Source organism: Glossina fuscipes, unplaced genomic scaffold (assembly GCF_014805625.2).
Source record: "Glossina fuscipes isolate IAEA_lab_2018 unplaced genomic scaffold, Yale_Gfus_2 27, whole genome shotgun sequence".
Taxonomy (NCBI): domain Eukaryota; kingdom Metazoa; phylum Arthropoda; class Insecta; order Diptera; family Glossinidae; genus Glossina; species Glossina fuscipes.
Genome location: NW_023998422.1, coordinates 554,378 through 574,064, shown reverse-complemented (window position 1 = coordinate 574,064; position 19,687 = coordinate 554,378). Strand labels below are relative to the sequence as shown.

General features: G+C 33.4%; 1 protein-coding gene across 6 annotated transcripts in view; it reads right to left on the bottom strand.

Moving 5' to 3' along the window:
• Positions 1-19,687, bottom strand: part of LOC119635880 (Down syndrome cell adhesion molecule-like protein Dscam2) — a 150,868-nt gene that overhangs the window by 28,305 nt on the left and 102,876 nt on the right. For 4 of the 6 annotated variants that reach the window (XM_038030898.1, XM_038030901.1, XM_038030899.1 and 1 more), the window contains one exon: positions 1,199-1,318. In XM_038030898.1, coding sequence (XP_037886826.1) covers positions 1,199-1,318 — 120 coding nt within the window. Of the gene's footprint in view, positions 1-1,198; positions 1,319-7,559; positions 7,851-9,256; positions 9,545-19,687 lie in introns of all 6 variants that reach the window. The other 2 variants (XM_038030903.1, XM_038030900.1) reach the window with 2 other exon arrangements.

The following is a 19,687-nucleotide window of genomic DNA, read 5'->3' as shown; positions in this document are numbered from 1 at the left end:
GTTTCTAAATCAGGAATACGCTTGCTAGGCCTCACGGGCAAAACAATTTTTCTGCAGAACCGAACTTGAATCAGCGGCTACCGTCGTCGGATTGAGCAAAAAAAAGAAGACCGATCTTGATTCTATAATATCTTTGTCTTTTTCATTGACATTGTCTTCTAACTGGGCGGAGGGGAATGTGTAAGCAAGGCTCAAAACGAGTTCAAACGACCATAGCAATGCAAGGAAGCGTGGAAACGGGTTGCCATACCCGAACGACGAGAGCAAGAGTTATAGAACCCCATGCGGCTCAGCCCTCAGTCAGTCAGTGACGGACGAATAAACTATGGATAAGCTGGTCAAAGCAGAGTTTAGATCGAGTTACCCAAACCTCGTCGAATAAGCCGACGCTTGCGGAAAACACCAAATACATACTCGCTCCGTACAGCTGTCGTCTCAGTAGAAGCAAGGACCAGAAAACAATCGGTTCTACCATGAACTATTTTGACTCCCATGCCCTCTAAGTCTACGAATGCACAGTGCTCAAGACACACCAAGAATACAAGTTTATAATCTTCGGACAGACCGCCCCATAAGCAATCTCTAGTTTCAGAACGCGAAAATGCATTCAGAGATGCGTGCTCTATAATGAAAGCTAAATGTAACTCTACCCTTCTCACTATTATCCGAAGGCACCGACCCATTCCTTTAATAGCGATTCACGTTCCCTAAAATTTAATCTCTTAACACTCTGAGTTCTTAGCCTGTCAAGCAAAGGCAGGCCTCTCTTTATCCTATACGGATCCAGAGGGAGTGAACCCATCAATACCTGTAAAGCGTCTGGTGAGACCGTTTTTTTTTAAGTGTGATGTTGAACTAAATTCTGGCAAGTACATTTCAGTTACAACTTTTTAAATATTTTACTTATCCAGACATTGCCTTAAGTGTGTTACATTATAGCGACTTTGAGAGTATGACATACACACATGCTTACAGAGTATGTTAAATTTACATTGCTATTACATAATGGAACAACCGATCCAAGCTAAGTACAGTTTCTTCCATTGTATACGCGAACTCGTTTACAGGGAAGTTAGCATCGCGCGAAAATCGCGAAAATAAAGGGAAAGGTAAACATATAAAAAGCACATTACTTCTATGATTTGCTAAAGTCTGCCTATATGGTGCGTATTAGAAAATATTTTATAAATTTACTTACCTACTGCTTTCTTCCATGTCACTTGAGGTTTTGGGAAACCATCAGCCTTGCATTCAACTTTAGCGTCTGATCCTTGAGCGAAAGCTTTATCGGTGGGTTCCAAAATCCATCTTGGTGGTACTGTTATTTATTTTATAGGAATATTTGAAAGATTAAAAGTTAATATATTGGTTAAGTAGTTGAACAATATGTTTATATATATATTTATAGATATATTAAAAACAAGCATGCGGAGTAGTTAGGTTATGAAAAACAGATGGACGGACTAACATGAGGGATTAAATAAAATGGTTTCTTTATTTTAATTAAATTCATTAAAACTCGCTTTTATTATTATTTGAAAAATGTTTTTTTAGAAGGACATAAAAAAAATTATTATTAAAAATATAACAACTCTGCGGTACTGTAGCATAACTCGCTTTGTTATTGTTAGTTATGCTTAAACATAAACATGACATGAATATCGTAAAGAAAATGACGTTTTATGGTTTTTTTATTTGATGGAAAACAAGGCAGACAAGATTTTTGCTTGTTTTTCTAAATCCAACGTAAACTAGACTGGGGTTCGTCTTATTAATATTATAATTGTTATTGGATCCGTATTGGCGTGAAAGGAGCTAAAGACTATATATTTTCTTAAGTTATTTATAGAAACCATTTTATTTTTCTAAAAAAGCTTTACTACCGGCTCCATAGCTGCTGTTTTAATGCTGTTAATTTAATTACTTTTTTAAAATTTATAAAAAAAAAATTATTTTAGAAATAAATCGCTTTCATGTTTCCGGTGTTAAAACTTTTCTTTTCCCTGCCTAAATTCTAGTAAAGGAAAAAAAAATGTTTTTTTCTGTTTTAAGCAAAATCATAAACTAATAAATGAAATGAAGCTTATAAACTATGTTTAGTATTAACAAACTTAATCATAAAAGGACAACAGAATATTTTTAGAGTTAATAAGAAATGAGAAACGGAAAATTAATTGAAAGAAAAAGACGAAACTCTACTAGTCGTGCATGCGTTAAACGATATGTTAGATGGTGTTCTTTGTAATAACATATAACGAGTATTTTTCATCAAATTATTTCATAATTTTTTCCAAACACCAATTAACATTTTATCGCTTATATACAAATGAGAAGTTTCAAATAATGTTAACCAAAGTGTAAATGAAGTAAAAGGATTTTTCCGGGAATAGGATTAAGGTAAGGGATTAAAATGAAAAAACACAGCGACAGAAAGGATTGAGTAAAGGATTCAGTCCTGGTTTATTGCTGCAGTGTATTGTTTGTTCTGCTTCTTATAGAGGGACTAACACACAGATAACCTTTTGCTATTAATTGAGTGTATATATATATATATATATATATATATATAAGTTTTTGTACAAAGTTTAGAAAAGGTTGACGAAGCAGGGATTAAAAGATGTTATATGAAATTAAGGTCATGGGTGAGTGTGTTCTGACGATAAGTTTAACATATAGTTATTGATTTAGGAAATATTTGCTGCGCACATTTCTAGACATTTATATGTATATATATATATATAATACATTTTATATATATCCACACATTTGTAACAAGCTGAATAGGCCGTAATTACATTATATGATGAGAAAGCCACATTAAAATATTTCAAAAAAATAAATTTTTTAAAAATTATAAAAAAAAAAAATTATTAAATTATAAAAACCGAATTTTTTTTATAGCAGCCTTTTCAAAAGCCATAACGCATTCATTTTGTTTAAATGGTGTCGATGTGTAAGCAGTATTATATTTGCAATTTACAGACACAGGCATGAGATTCCGAATGTGTTAAAGTGCTTTTAATTATGTATTGATAGACAGTGTCTGCCTGGTAAAAGTGCCTGTTATAGTAATTGGTAGCGATGGTGGTTGGTGCTATTGTTGGTTGTTGTTCTTGTTTTAATTAATACCTACATTTCTAATGCAAGTGCTTGGTGCTTTTTGGGTAATGATAAATTACCGGAGACAACTTAATAGCACGACATCCCAAATACACTCTAGTAAAATCTCAAAAATTTTGGCATTTTTGTTATCGTTAATAGTAGCGGTGCTGCTAATTAGCAACCATTTGATTGCTTCATCTTTCATATCCATTACTTGCATGGGCAAGAATTCTATTAAATTTTTCCATTGCATCAAACGTTTATGAGGCAAACGCATTTACTTACATAGAATATGCAGTGTGCTACACACATAAGTGTATATGTAAGAAAAAATCCGAAAAGTAGAATATATGTGTAACTTTTTTTAATTACAAAAAATGTCTTCATATTCTTCGTAGAATAATTTCAATAATAGTTTAGTAATAGTTTAACAGAATTCTTGCCCATACAAAATAATGAGTATGAAATAGCAAGCAGTCATGTACCAGTTTAACAGAATACTTGCTCGTACAAACTAATGAGTATGAAAGAGCAAGCAGTCATGTGGTCACTAATTAACATCGCTGGTAATGTTATTGATAACAGAAGCCACAGAAAACTCCTGAGATTTTAGTAATTTGTTTTTGAGCAAAATGTTAAGACATCTTACCATTTAGTTGTCTCTGGCGTTACTATGTTGAGCTGTTTAGCTAATTTTTTTTTGTTTTTTTTTTTTTTTATTGTGACAATATGATTTGAATTTAGTTTTTTTGTTATAATTTATTATATACAGAGTTTTCAGACACTTTCAACAAAAATCCTCATTTCCCAGCTGGTGAGAATGAATATATCAAGAATACCAAAAATTACGCTGCTTAAGAGTGAAGAGACCTGACATTATTATTGAGTAAGAGTTGCTTCAAATTTTAAGCCAAAGTTCTAGTGAAGTTTAAGTTTTTATTTGCAAACCAGAGGATTAAAGAAAAATTTTATGCTAAAATGAAAGCCGTTACGTTTTAACAGTTGATCTTTGTATGCCGAATATATCCTAAAGGGGCCTTGTTGTTTAATTACATCGTTAAATGAGAGCAAAAATGTTATCTTCAAGGCTTACAACTTCGCTTTTGCATGACTCTAAAGAAGGTGAAAACCAAACGTTGACGATAACGCCCTCCGTTATCAATGGAAGTAACACCACGATCTTAAAAAAAAAAAAAAGAAGGCGCAATAATTCCTAAGGTTCATATACTGTAGAACAAGTAAAAGGTATCAGATTTTTGACCAGTGTGTGCGATCGTTACTATAAATTAAACGACATGAAATCGTACAAATTGAAATTTTTAATCAAATCTTAGCTAATTTTACACAAAGATTGCTAACTGAATGAATTTTCTGCCTTCAATTCGATCCTCGGGTTAAATCGTATTTGTGTTTTCAGGTAAAATTTAGAATCGTGTCCCATTAAGTTATTAAGCCATTTAAAAAGTTTCTTTTTTAAGTCCGTTGCGACATTTCAATCCCTATGTTTCCCTCCTGTTAGAAAACTATTTGTACATTAAATTTATAAAAAAGAATGATTCCCAGCCGAAACACTGATGGAACCATAGCCAAGAATTAATAATTCCTAGTAAAGCATATTTAGGGTCATTTTCAATAAGTTAATTTTAGTTGAAAGTCTGTTAACAATAAAATTCCTTAACTGACGCTTTTAGACAAAAAAAAAAAATGAATTATTTGCTTTCGACCAACGTTATGCTAAACGTGCGATGCGCTGTTTTAACTATATTACTGTAACAGGGTTGCAAAGACCGTAGTACGAAAAGGGAAAACCTACATTTTATTTACCTACATTGTTAATTACCTCTGTCAAATGTTTATATATGCAATGCATTATTTTGAGGTTATGGAGAAAACTTTTTGTTTTTTTTTTTTATCTTCGTTTTATATTTACGTATATTTTAAAAATATAAAATTTAAGCATTCTTAGTGTATCTTATATAAGAGAAAAAAAATCACAATCCATAAGTACTTCATAGAAAACAATTATATGTGCAAAAATGACTCTTAATATTGGCTTCTATTGCTAAATCATAATATTATGTAATTTATATGGTATTGTGTCGTTATGAATAAGGACTTGTTATTTTGTTTGCTTAGCATAGAAACTGCCAACGTTCGCAAAGTGGTTATATTAATTTTCTCCCATTCCGATAATATTTTAGATTTAAGATCCTTAAATGTAGAATATTACGTAGACGTTGAGAGTATATTGGCGAAAAATATTCCCCAAAGGTCCTTAATCGGGTTCAGGTCGGGACTTATGGCTGGCCACTCCGGGAACGGTATAAAGCTAGATTGCAAAAATTCTTTGTAAACTGTGCGGTATAGAGCATTGTCGTGTAGGACCGTCCAATTATCATATATATATAATTCTTCGATATCGTCTATTAAATTATTATCTAAGAAGCCAAAATATTCGTTTTGCTGAGTACGAAGCAAATGTTTGTCTTTCCTCGTGCTCAAAATGTAGCCCATATCTTAGAAATCCACGACCATGGTTGCATTTGTAGCATGTTAATTGAAGATATCGGACATTCCCTCAATATTTATAATCCATCCAATTTAAATTAAACTTCTTTTCGTTTCGGAATTCTTTCGCTAACAATTTTCATTTGTCATCAAATGCAAAATTAGGATTTTTAGGCGCTAGGTTAAGCGTGTTTTGGGTTTTGTGTTTCTACCTAAGGTCTTCTTCGTATTAAAGAAGTTTCTGCACACGCTGTCTCATTACCTCCAGGCCTAATACTACTTTTAGTTGCCTGCAAACCATATCTTCATTAGTTGCTAAATGGTGTGTACAAGCCTCTTGGACCTCTGATCCAAGGTTGGGATGCGCGACTACTGTGCTTAATGCAACGATAATTGTGAGGAACTTTTAGACAATTTGACAACGTATTGGGATGCTATCTTGTCAATTTTTTTCTCAGCGCTTTCATGTGGGATTTGCAATCAACAGCTAAACTGTGAACAGAATTCTTCCTTAAAATATGCTGAGAACGCCTTACTTACTTACCTATGACGAAATATTGAGATAAAAACTGAAATATTCACTGTTCAGCGAATGACAATAATTACAGTTATTTTCTATTAAAAGGCCAGCTTATTCTGATGATTTCAGGTAGCGAAACTACAGGTCAAGGCAAAAGAAGAAGAAAGCACTTGCGGAAGGATAAGTGCAAATACATAAAAATAATATATAAATCTAAAAATTAGTTGTCAGATATTTTTGGAGTGCATAATAAAAAAAAACGGTTATACATTTGCACATATAATTATTTGTCAGAGACAGATTGTTGTGATTATCTGATTATTTTCCTATTTCATTTGGATCGACTGACTTGAAGAAATCTTACATTGATATATGACTTAGACAGATTTGCTGTTAACGAAAGGTTCTATCTATCTAATCTATCTAAGTTTCAGTTCAATTTTTATTGAAAAGCAGCCTTCGTCTGAAGTATCCCCGGGAACAGATAAATACTAATTTCGTACGTAAGGTAAAGACTTCAGACTTTTTAATCGTACCTTTCATTTAATTTCTTTCTACTCTCAAGGATAAATTAAGAAAAAAAAATGAATGTTTAAGAACAAATTAACATAAGTTCATTCAAATTTCAAAATGTTCAGCGTACCCTTAACTTTTAAAATAGACCACTTTCGTGCTTCTCCGGCAGCGTTTGTTGCAACACAAGTGTAATTACCCGAGTCTGCTATATTGGTTTGACGTAAAGACAAAATCAAGGTGTACTCGTCTATTTTATGATAAATAGAACGCAATAAAGGTTGTCCATTCTTTAGCCAATGGATATCGATGGGTAAATCGCCGGATATAACCATGCACATAACACGAACAGCCTGACCACCGTTAACGCCGTTTGCATTAAAATGGAATTGTTCTAATTGAGGCAACTCTAAGGAACATAAAAAAATGTGCATAAAAACGGGGATGTGATGTGAGGATTTACAGAGGAACTAATTATGAAAGTGCTCAAGTGTTCGAACTAAAGACTAACAATGTTTTAATCGTAAAATCAAGTGTCACTGTGCATTTTCAGGCAGGAAATTTTTTATTATCTTTTTGTTTACTTGATTTTTAAATCAAAACACTGCCTGGTTTCAGATGAAATTGCGAAAAAAAAAAAAAAAATAAAGAGGAAAACCCTTTATTAAATGATGTCAATGCGTTGGATTTTTACATAAGCGGCCAAGTAATCAATGAACCATATACCACATTAACCACGTATATGCTTATCATTTAGAAATGATTACAAATTAAACTAATAACAGAGAGATAGTGTACATTCTTTTAAATTAAAAGCTAATGAATTTCCCATCCATTCCGAGCCAAGCAAAGCCATAACGAACGAAACGTTATCATATATAAAGAAAAAACACATGAAAAAGCCAACCAAACAAACCCTTAACAATTAAATGAGTGAAGACCTCTGTAGCGCCAGCACGATTAGCACCCATGCACGTATATTTGCCAGCATGTTCTCCACGCACGCTCTCTATATTTAATGAACTGCTGCGTTTGCTTTGCATTAAAATTGTTATACCATCGAGTTTATTGACCGGTTCGTCATTATAAAACCAGGTTATATTAAACGGGGCATCACCATGGACTACGGCGCAATTTAATTGAAAATAATCACCCACATACAAAGGCGAGTCACCGCTTGAGGGTAAAGGAGCCAATTTTGGAGGTACTTCTCATTCATTAGTTAAAAAACGACAAAACAAAAAAAAAAAAAAAACAAGAAAAATAAATAATAAATTAAAATCAAATGTATATGTGTGTGTGTGTAAGACTATTGTAAACAGAATCGTTAATTAATTGAAGTCATTTTAAACAACTACCATTAACTATCAGCGAAGCGGTATAGTTTGAAACACTTGCGGAATTTTTCCCGAAACAAGTGTAATTGCCGGCATGATTGCCCTTAACGGATTCGATAGTTAACACTGAGCTTCGCGAACCCATTTTCGAGATTTCTATACCCAATTGCTGGGCAAGTGCATCGTTAAGTTGTCGTTGATTAAAATACCAATAGATAAGCATAGGATGATCGCCATGAATAATGGAACATTGTAAAGTGAAATAATCGCCAGGAAAATATGCTTCCGCGCCAGGAATAAATGGCGCTATTTTGGGTAAGACTAAGAGGAAATAATTAAAGATGTATTTTCAAAAAAAAAAAAAAGAAAAGATTTTTCAAAGATATACAACAGATCCGAAAGCTAGTGAGATGATATGGAAAAATCGTGAGAAATTATTTTCATAAATTTAGAAACTCTCTCGGATAAGGATAAAGAAAAATCTCATTTCAATGGCAAAAAAAAAGTACGAGAACAACCGATGGCTCGTAATCACGGAAACCGTCGCATGGACACTTTTCAAGAAAGAAAACAAATGCTTGTCCTGGCATAGCACTGTACTAATGGTGATGATACTCTTCTCCTTGCACACATAGGTACTTCAAGTACTTCTTTAGTTAATATTTTAAAAACCTATTTCAAGTCGTAGTATACTTCGTCGTACTTCGATTGTGAAATCCTTTCTTAGGACTCCCCCACGTTGACTTGCTCCTCTTGAAGCTATACCGTAATATATGTTTGATGCTTCGACCAAATAAATGAACACTTGACCATCTCGAACCAATAAGATAGATATTAGAAACGAGAATAACCTTCAGCAGCTATGCAATCAATTTGTGATGGATTTCAAGTCCAATATAGAGAAGTAGGTGTCAACAGTAGACAAAGATGATCGCGACACAAAAGTCGAATGTATTACGTTATTCAATGCAGCTCCTTAATGGAAAAACAAAAAAAAAAAAAAAAAACGATTATAAATTTTTAGAAATTTGTGCTCTACATGCATATGTAGTGCGGACATAAGCATAATAGTGAGAACTCTTTCAATATATATGTGTAAAAAGCAAACCGTGCATGCATTATTTTATGTAGAATCTACACTTTTTCAGTACTCTTTTTTTTTGGAAAAATTGGGAAGAAGAAGCATAGAAAGATTTAAAGATTGAGAAGATTCGTGAAAGGTCAGTTACAGCGAACGAATGAACGAACGAACGAACGAACAGCATACGAAGCTAACCATAAATATTTAATTCTGTAGTATAGTGTTGATGGCCAGCAGGATTTCTAGCCAAGCAAGTAAAATTGCCAGCGTGACGATCATCTACAGATTCAATCGTTAAAACACTGGTACGTTTATTGACCATCATCGTAGTAATGCCATGAGATTCGTTTACTTCTTCATTGTTTAAAAACCATGTGATGTTTAAAGGCAAATCGCCATTTGTCGCGGAGCAAGATAAACTTATATATTGACCAGTCTGAGCGGGCCCGTCTTCAAAACTAAAAGGTCTTATACGGGGTAAAACTATAGGAATATAATACAATACAATTACAAATACAAATTACATAACAAAAAAAAAAAAAGATATAAGAAAGAAAAATTTATATAAATATTAAAAGTTACTTTGTTTCGTTTTTTTTTTTTTTTTTTTTTTTTTTGCTGTTATACCTATTACTCTCAATGGCACCGTATAACTCGCTTTGCCGGCCTTATTGGAACCCTGGCAAGTATAATTACCGGCATTGCGTGCGGTAACACTTTCTATGGTCAAAACACTGCTACGTCTACCCATCTTTACTATCAGTATGTCTTCGTTATCCTCATTAAACAATGGCTGATTATTTAATGTCCATAAGATGTTTAATGGGACGTCACCCTCACTTATAGTGCACTGATAAGTGATATAATGGCCTAAGTGAACAGCTTCAGATCCCGTGGAAAAAGGTGATATCTTAGGGGGTACTGAACGTTAAGGAAAACATTACAAAAAAAAAACAGAAAAGAGCGAAAAACAAAAAGAAAAAATAAATAAATATCGTTTTATTTGCTTTATAACCGAGTCTATACTAAGATCACTGACTCCTTTGACGATTTTTGAAGTGGCAACGTCCACATAATCATTTAAAGGATATGCATAGATAATGCCGATGGGCAAATCACGGAATCACTGAAATTAACTGGTTCATCGCCGTAATCGAAAGGTTTTATTTGATGAGGAATTTAAGCAAGAAAGGATATATACAAAAATAAATAAAAAAAAACGACAACAACAACAAATATGTGTAATTGAAAATTTGAATATGAACCATTAACAATTAATTTCGCTGAATGGCTAGCCTGACCAGCTCGATTTTTCGCTAGGCATGTATAGTTGCCTACATGGCCAGCATGTACGGCATCTATCGTTAGGACACTAGCACGTTTGCCGCTTTTCATAATATTCACACCGCTGCCATAGTAAGAATCCATCGCGTTATTGTTTAGCAACCAAATAATCTCGACTGGCATATCGCCGGATGATATCAAACAATTGACAGAAACCGAATCTTCAAAATTAACCGGATCATCACCGAAATCAAAGCCTACCACTTTGGGAGGAACTAATAAAGTAAAATAAAATAAATTTACAAAGCGGCGACCCAACTTTAATTCTTAGTATATCACAGTAACAAAGTGTTCACTTTATTTTCCTACACCTTATACCGATTCAGCGATTATCGTGGTATTCATATATGCGAAATAAACGACGGCAAGAAGAAGTAAATCATCACTTGAAAGGAGTGATACTCACACTTCACTTCTTTTAAACTGTGATAATGAATGCAGATGTCAATCATTAAGAAGAAGAACACATGAAACTCACACTACTCACGCTTCACTTCTTTTAAATTGTGAGAATGAATGTAGATGTCTGTTATACGTTCTAAATCATAAAGAAGAAGAACAGATGGAAATTTTTCAATTTCCAATTGTTTTTTTTTTTTTTTGCAGACGAATTAATTACACTATTCATGCTTGGCATGGGAATAGGAATTGTAAGGAATAAAAGAAAAGAGATTTCCTGCGACGTCATTATTACCGCATTAGTCTACATTATAATCGAACCCATCGATGCCGTCGAAGCTATGACTGCGCTACTTCCTCTTTCTGCCTGCAAAATGCTGCTGCTCCTTGGCTTGAAATTGGCCAAAAATTCACGATGCTCTACTTTTCTAATTTTTTTTTTCAATATCTTAAATCCGGCAGCAGTTCACGGGCAATTTCGCGAACTATACATTATAGTGCGAGAGTCACAACTTTGTAACAAGTCTAGATAACATTTAGTTTGTTTAAAAAGCTAATTTGCATCATTTTTTTTTTCTGTTACGCCGCTTATTAACACTTGGAGATGAAAACAAAAACACTTGAGAAGAACTTTTGCTAAAACATAAATTTGTTTGTATGTATGGATGTATATATGTATGTAAGTATGTATGCATGTATGTATATTCATTTCTGTAATAAAAAAGTGAAAGTACGCTAGATTTAATTTTAAAGACGTAAATAGCTTTGTTTTATTCAATTTTCTCAGCTTAGTTGAGTTTTCGCGAATATTTTGTTAATCGTCTCTCAATGTAACTTAACAACGAGTATTGTAGTAAGCAAAGCATTCAACTATTAATACTAACTAAAAAATATTGCAAATTAAATAAGCAATATAACGGAATAAAAATTTCTCTAATTCTATGAACTATAAGTGAAATTATTGAAATACTTTTTGCAAAAATTAATTTATGTAAATTTTTTCAAGCGTTTTTTTTCATTCATCTAAATGCGATTTAACGCATATACATAATATTTAAACCAAATTGGTAAATTAAAAACAAAGAAAAAAAAAAATGTTGTAAAAATTTCATGCAATTTTGAAGGAACCTTCTGTGCGAGAGAGGACAAAAATTTTCAAAATCAATTAAAAATATTAAAATGAAAAACAAAAACAAAAAAAATATTTTAATTTTCAACTACCATTTACTATAAGTTGTGCTGTATACATGGTCGAGGCCCATAAATTTCTGGCCTTGCATGTGTAATTGCCAACATGACGAGCATTGACAGAGTCAATCATTAAAACACTTAAACGTTTGCCCATTTTAGACGTATTAACACCCGAATATGAATTAATGGGGTAATCATTAAACACCCATTCGATGTCTAAGGGTAAATCGCCCGAGGCCACTAAACAATTAACTGATACCGAATCTTCAAAATTTGCCGGAACATCACCAAAATCGAAATGAGCTATTTTAGGGGCAACTAAAAGTGAACAGAATAAAATTGAATTAGAGAGATGAAGTAATTAGAATAACTGAAAATAAAACGTGATGAAAACCATTCTCATATTCCATTGGCGATGCCTTTCAGGTCTTCGCTATACAAACTTAATTGCCTGCATAACGATATCTATCCATACTGGTACATTTATCTCCCTTAATCATTCGAGTAAAATGACCAGTTGATTATGAACATAGTGCTACCTACAGTGCTAACTGTGAATATACCCTACTCTTACGGTAAAGCAATGTTTTAAATTTTCGTAGCTCCAATAGAATAACTGAAAGTAAAAGCCCGGAGACGATATCTGTCCATACTGGTACATTTATCTCCCTTAATCATTCGAGTAAAACAAACACTTGATTATCAGCATAATGCTACCTACAGCGCTAACTGTGAATACACCCTACTGGTATTGTAAAGCAATGTTTTAATTTTCGTAGCTCCAGTCTTCACTCTCTCCTCCTCTAATGTTAACTTTGCAAAGTCCAAAAAAATAAAAACCTAAGGACCATTCATTTTCATTTGGAGCTTTCCCGAAAACATGATATTAGAAAGTAAAACAAACATCCGTAAAAAATCACTATAATCAGAAGGAAATATATATGAGAAGGGAAACTGTAAATAAAGTAAATAAAGAGGATTTTATATAGTACTGTTTACTTGTAACATAACATCAAAAGAAAATTGATAAAAACCATTTTAAAAAGTACCATTGATCACTACCATTAATCACTATCATTAATTAGTACCGTTAATCACTAATTCAGCAGTATAGTTTACGGCGGCAGCAAAATTGCGAGCCTTGCAGGTATAGTTGCCTGCATGACGTGCTTGTACGCTATCTATTGTCAAGATACTGGTGCGCTTGCTATTCTTTAAAACTGCAACACCGGAATAGGAGCTAACTCCGTAATCATTGAAAAGCCATTCAATATCAATAGGTTGATCACCCGAAGATATAATACAAGTTACAGATACGGTATCTTCAAAATTAACTGGTTCCTCACCGAAGAAAAAAGGAGTTATCTTGGGAGGTACTTTTTTTTCGTAAACAATAAAAAAAAAAAAAACAAAAATTTTATGTATATAAGCAAAAGAATATATAATTAAACTAACTACTACCACTACTTTTTTAATAACAATTTTTCATTCAATGCATTTATGGACTTGGAAATACCATTGACCACCAATTCAGCTGTGAAATTAACAGCGGCCGCATGATTGCGGGCTTTACACGTATAATTGCCAGCATGCCGTGCTTGAACGCTATCTATTGTCAATATACTAGTACGTTTGCCTCCTTTTATTACCGTAACCCCCGAATAGGAACTTAAAGCATAGTCGTTAAACAGCCATTCAATATCGATAGGCTGGTCACCCAGCGATATAATGCAAGTCACAGAAACAGTTTCCTCAAAGTTAGCAGGCTCCTCACCGAAGTCGAAAGGGGTTATCTTGGGAGGTACTTTTTTTCGTAAACAATAAAAAAAACAAAAAATTTACATAAGCAAAAGAATATATGATTGAACTAACTACTACTATTTTTCATAACAATTATTTATTCAATGCATTTATGGATTTAGAAATACCATTAACCACCAATTGAGCTGTGTAATTAACAGCAGCAGCAAGATTGCGAGCCTTGCAGGTATAATTGCCTGCGTGACGTGCTTGAACGCTATCTATTGTCAAGACACTGGTACGTTTGCTATTTTTTAAAACTGTGACGCCGGAGTAGGAGCTAACTCCGTACTCGTTGAATAGCCATTCAATATCAATAGGTTGATCACCCGAAGATATAATACAAATTACGGATACGGTTTCTTCAAAATTAACTGGCTCTTCGCCAAAGTCGAAGGGAGTTATCTTGGGAGGTACTTTTTTTTCGTAAACAATAAAAAAAAAAGTGTATTTAAGCAAAAGAAATTATATAATAATCAAAATACTACTATTTTTAATAACAATTGTTCATTCAATGAATTTATGGACTTGGAAATACCATTAACCACCAATTCAGCTGTGAAATTAACAGCAGCCGCATGATTGCGGGCCTTACACGTATAATTGCCAGCATGCCTTGCTTGAACACTATCTATAGTTAACATACTAGTACGTTTGCCTCCTTTTATTACGGTAACCCCCGAATAGGAACTTAATGCATAATCGTTAAACAACCATTCAATGTCGATAGGCTGGTCACCCAGCGATATAATGCAAGTCACAGAAACAGTTTCCTCAAAGTTAGCTGGTTCCTCACCGAAGAAGAAAGGAGTAATTTTGGGAGGAACTTGTAAGGAGAGAAAGAAAAAAAAAATGCTTTTAAAAAATAAGAGACTTTTTTTTTTTTTAAACTTAAAGTGATTAGAAATTTTCGAAGCTTGTATACCATTAACGATTAGGGCCGCAGTATAATTAACGCTGCTTGCCAAATTTCGAGCCCGACAAGTATAATTACCCACATGTCGGGCTTGCACGCTGTCTATAGTTAACATACTGGAACGTTTTCCGCCTTTCACCACCATAATCCCCGAATACGAGCTAAGACCATAATCATTAAACAGCCATTCTATGTCAATTGGCTGATCACCCGAAGCAATACTGCAGGAAACTGAAACTGTTTCTTCGAAATTTGCAGGTATCTCACCAAAATCAAATGGAGTTATCTTGGGAGGGACTTTATAAACAATAATTAATTGAACAAAAAAAAAACAAAACAAAAAATTAATTAAATTTTTAAAACATTAAAAGTTCTATCTACTCAAAAAAAAAAAAAGAAGAAAACTATCTACACAAATACCGTTAACTATGAGTTCGGCGGTGTAGTTAACTGCTGCCGCATAATTACGTGCTTTGCACGTATAATTACCCACATGACGAGCATGTACATTGTCTATGGTCAGCATACTAGTACGTTTACCACCTTTCACCACCGTTACACCCGAATACGAACTAAGACCGTAATCATTAAATAACCATTCTATGTCGATTGGTAAGTCACCCGAAGATATTAAGCATGTCACCGATACTGAATCTTCAACATTCGCTAGTTGATCACCGAATTCGAAAGGTGTTATTTTGGGAGGAACTAAAGGAATTGAAAGTAATCTTAAAATATAATGGAAAATATTTTCTTTTAATCTTAAAAATAATATAAAATTATTTTTTATAAATTAATTAAACTGCTTGCTAACCATTCACTATTAATTCGGCTGAATATTCGCTGAAAGCGGCACGATTTTTCGCTTTGCAAGTATAATTACCCGCATGACCGGCATGCACAGAATCTATGCTTAATAAACTTAAACGTTTTCCGCCTCTTACGACGGAGACCCCAGCGAAATAATTAACAGCTTCATCATTGAAAAGCCATTCAAATTCAATGGGCATATCACCGGAAGATACCAAACAATTGACAGAAACTGAATCTTCAAAATTAGCCGGAATAGAGCCAAAATCGAAGGGTTGTATATAAGGAGGAACTGATAACGATAAAAATGTTATTATTTAATAAAGAAAATATATCCTCCTCTGAAAGCTTTCCTTTCTCTTACAGCCAGCGGAAATTTACTATCAAAATTTAACTGGATTGATGGATAAAAGTTTTGATCTTCGATATGATTCTTCTAAGCAATCGATAAATGTAAATGATTTCTTTTTAAATTTTGTAATATGATCGGCAATAGAAATGAGAGGATATATATATTGAGGTATTGAAGAAAAGCAAAAAAAAAAAAAAAAAAAAAAAAAAAAATTTTTTAAAAAAATAAAGGGAAAAAATTTTGGGAGCAAAAAATTTTTAAAATGATTTTTAAAAGATACCGTTAACTATCAATTCAACGGTATGATTAACCGCTAAAGCTTTATTAGCGGCCACGCAGGTGTAATTGCCAGCATGATGTGCTCGCACCACATCTATAGACAATGCACTTATCTTTTTACCCAATTTAACCATGGACACGTCGTAGACTTGATCAATTATTCGCCGACCGTTAAATAGCCAAGCAAAAGTTATAGGAAAATCACCAGATGTTACCAAACATTGAACACTAGCCGATTCGCCAAAGTTGGAAGGTTCGTCACCAAAATCAAATGGAGCAATTCTCGGGGGAACTTAACAGGATATGAGAAATTTGTTTTTTTTTTTAATTCAAAAAAATCATATAAAAATTACTTAATATATTAAAAAAAAAAAAAATTGATATAAATTCACACCGTTCACTTTCAATTCCGCCGTATAATTAACGCGGCCAGCACGATTTTCCGCTATGCAAGAATAATTTCCGGCATGTTTCGCGGCCACCGATTCTATTGTTAACTCATTAATACGTTTGCCACGTTTAGTTGTAAATATTTCCAAATAATCTTCAAAAGGCTCATTATTTAAAGACCAACTTAGATTAACGGGCAAATCACCGCCGGTGATAATGCATTGAACGTTAACAAATTCGCCAAAACTCATGGGCTCATCACCAAAAAAGAAATGGGTTATTTTCGGAGGCACTGAAATGTCGTAATAAGCAATTTTGAAATAATTAAATTAATTCTATGTTTCGAAATTCTCGACTCCTTCAAACAATTCATTTGACGAGGCCTACTTAATTGAGAAGAGGGAAGAGAATCAGTGATAGCTCAAATTGTGTTTTCCATCTCACCAGCAAGAATATGTATCGAGCACAAGTCGTTTTTGACTTTCAAGTATATCGTTTAATTATTCAATGGTCCCAGATTAGCCATGAGATAAAGTATGGATACTATTAGCACAATGTGAAGTTATTAGAACAAAATCATTCCATCTGAAAATCACCCCATTATTTAAGCCTCGTTTCTTTTTTTTAACTTAAAATGTGAATCCACGATAATATTGTTTTCCTCGATTTTGCATTTACTTTGAGAACTTTATTTAACATTTAAAAAACAAAAAGGAAACAAACAAGAACAATATAGTCGAGTAAGGCCGGCCATTAGATGCCCTATAGAACTTCCTAGTAAAATTTATACACAGATAGTGGTAGTAACATATCCAAAATTACGTATTTTCATGCAAAGGCATGAAAGCCCGCATATTGGAGAATGCCCAAAACATTGCATAACGTGATTTAAAATTTATTAAACTTCAGTTACAATCGTGAAAAACATTTGCTCTCCATATACGATTATATAAGCTAATACTCTCTATATGCTGAGGTCTAATAAATAGATCTATGTGATCCAAAGTGCCTGACGTTTATTTTTTAGCTAAATAGCTAATAGGGACCAATTTTTATCATAAAAGCTTTTTCTGAAAAGCTTACTTTTCATGAGAAACTTTATATGGAGTGGGGTCCAAGAAATACACCTATATTGTTTGGTTTTGGTCCACCCTATTGTTATGTCAAATTACTGCGATTAAGAAATTTTTATTATAAAACGTTAACAATTATGGTTTGTTGGCATATAAGGGTTCACATTGAGAATCATTTGAGAATCCTTATAGGCCGCAGTATTCAAAAAATGGACCCATTTGGCCCAAGTTAGGTAAAATTTATCGATTTACTTATTTTATGAACCAATTTTCATCATGAAATATTGAAAATTAGGCTTCTTACTATATAAGGATTCAGTTTTCGTAGGAATGGTTATGTGAGAGAGAGTTCAAAAAAACTGCACCAAGTCAAACTTTTCATAACAATTTGGAATGTCAAAGTACTATCGCTCAACGCATTTTGTCACGAAATTTTAAATATTATATCGAATGGTGGAGATAGTGCCCTGATCCGAACCATTTTTAATGCCGTTCGTCCTTGAATCGTAGCACGTTAGTTTCACCAAACTATCTCAGACATCAGACGGACAGACAGGCAGACAAGCGTAGATTCACAATCAGTTTCTGAATCGGTCGGTAAAATAGAAGATGTGTCTATCATTTCCGGATGATACGCGGGTGCGCACAAACTTAATACATCCCTTTACCACATATGGTGTAGGGCAGAAAACTGTTAAAATCTGTTAGCAAAGCTCGAAAATTAAAAAAAAAAAAAATAGGAAAAATTTTAGTGTAGTCTGCGTGCGTCTGAGAAGGATTTTAGATCATAATTTCAATTTTGTGGGATGTAAAAGACTGAAAGAAATAATAATAAAAAGAAGAAACGGTTAATGGCATAATAGAAACTTTTTTTTTTCGTCATTAAGTAATGCACGATTAAATATCAATTCAGCCATGTAATTAGCAGAGGCGGCTCGGAGACCACACAAGTAAAATTGCCTGCCTAATGAGCTCTTACATAATTAATCATTACTGCAGAAGTACATTGACCTAATTTAACTATGGAGAAGTCATTGACCGCATCACTTATTCGACAACGGAACAAAAGTTACCGGGATATCACTCGATGTTACTAAGCATTCGCGAGAATTTGAAGGTTGAGGGCTGGAGCAATTTTAAGTGAAAATTATAATTGAAAGAAAAAGGAAAAGTAATGCTTTAAAAAAACCAAAGAGTCCACACCATTGACTTTTAATTCTGCGGTATGATTAACACGACCAGCGCGATTTTCAGCCACACACGAATAGTAGCCAATATGCTTAGCTGCCACTGATTCGATAGTTAATTCATTAATACGTTTACCGCGTTTAGCGGTAAATATTTCCAAATAATCATCGAATGGCTTCTCATTCAGGGTCCAGTATATATTTAAAGGAACATCGCCACCAGACACGGTACACTGAACGTTAACAAATTCCCCATAACTCATAGCTTCATCACCGAACGAAAAAGGATTTATGCGCGGAGGTACTTGAAGTATAAAATGTATATTTTGACATTAGATAAAAAAAAAAACAACAAAAAAAATGTACTTTTGCTTTAACTCATCTTGAAATAAAATTTATTTAATTTAATTACAACACATTATCCGGAAGCACTTAAGAAGCAATAAGAAAAAGCTTTAAAGAGACAGCAGCTTGATTAATTACTATTAGATTATAATATTTGTACTTTATATATATATCTATACATATATATATATATATATACATATATGTATTTTTTTCAACCAACCATTAACGATCAACTCAGCTGAATGCTCTGTTTTACCAGCTAAATTACTTGCTATGCAAGTATAGATTCCCGCATGCTTAGCCTCGATAGCGTCAATCATTAAACTGTGTATACGCTGACCGCGTCTTTCAGTTAAAATATCCAAATCGGGCATTATAGGATGCCGATTTAAAGTCCATATTACCGATACTGGTAAATCCCCACCCGGTATAGTACAATATACCGAAACTGGTTCACCAAAATTCAAAGCCTGATCACTAAACGAAAAGGGAGTAATCTTGGGAGGTACTAGGTGCAGTAGGTGGTTAACAATAAAA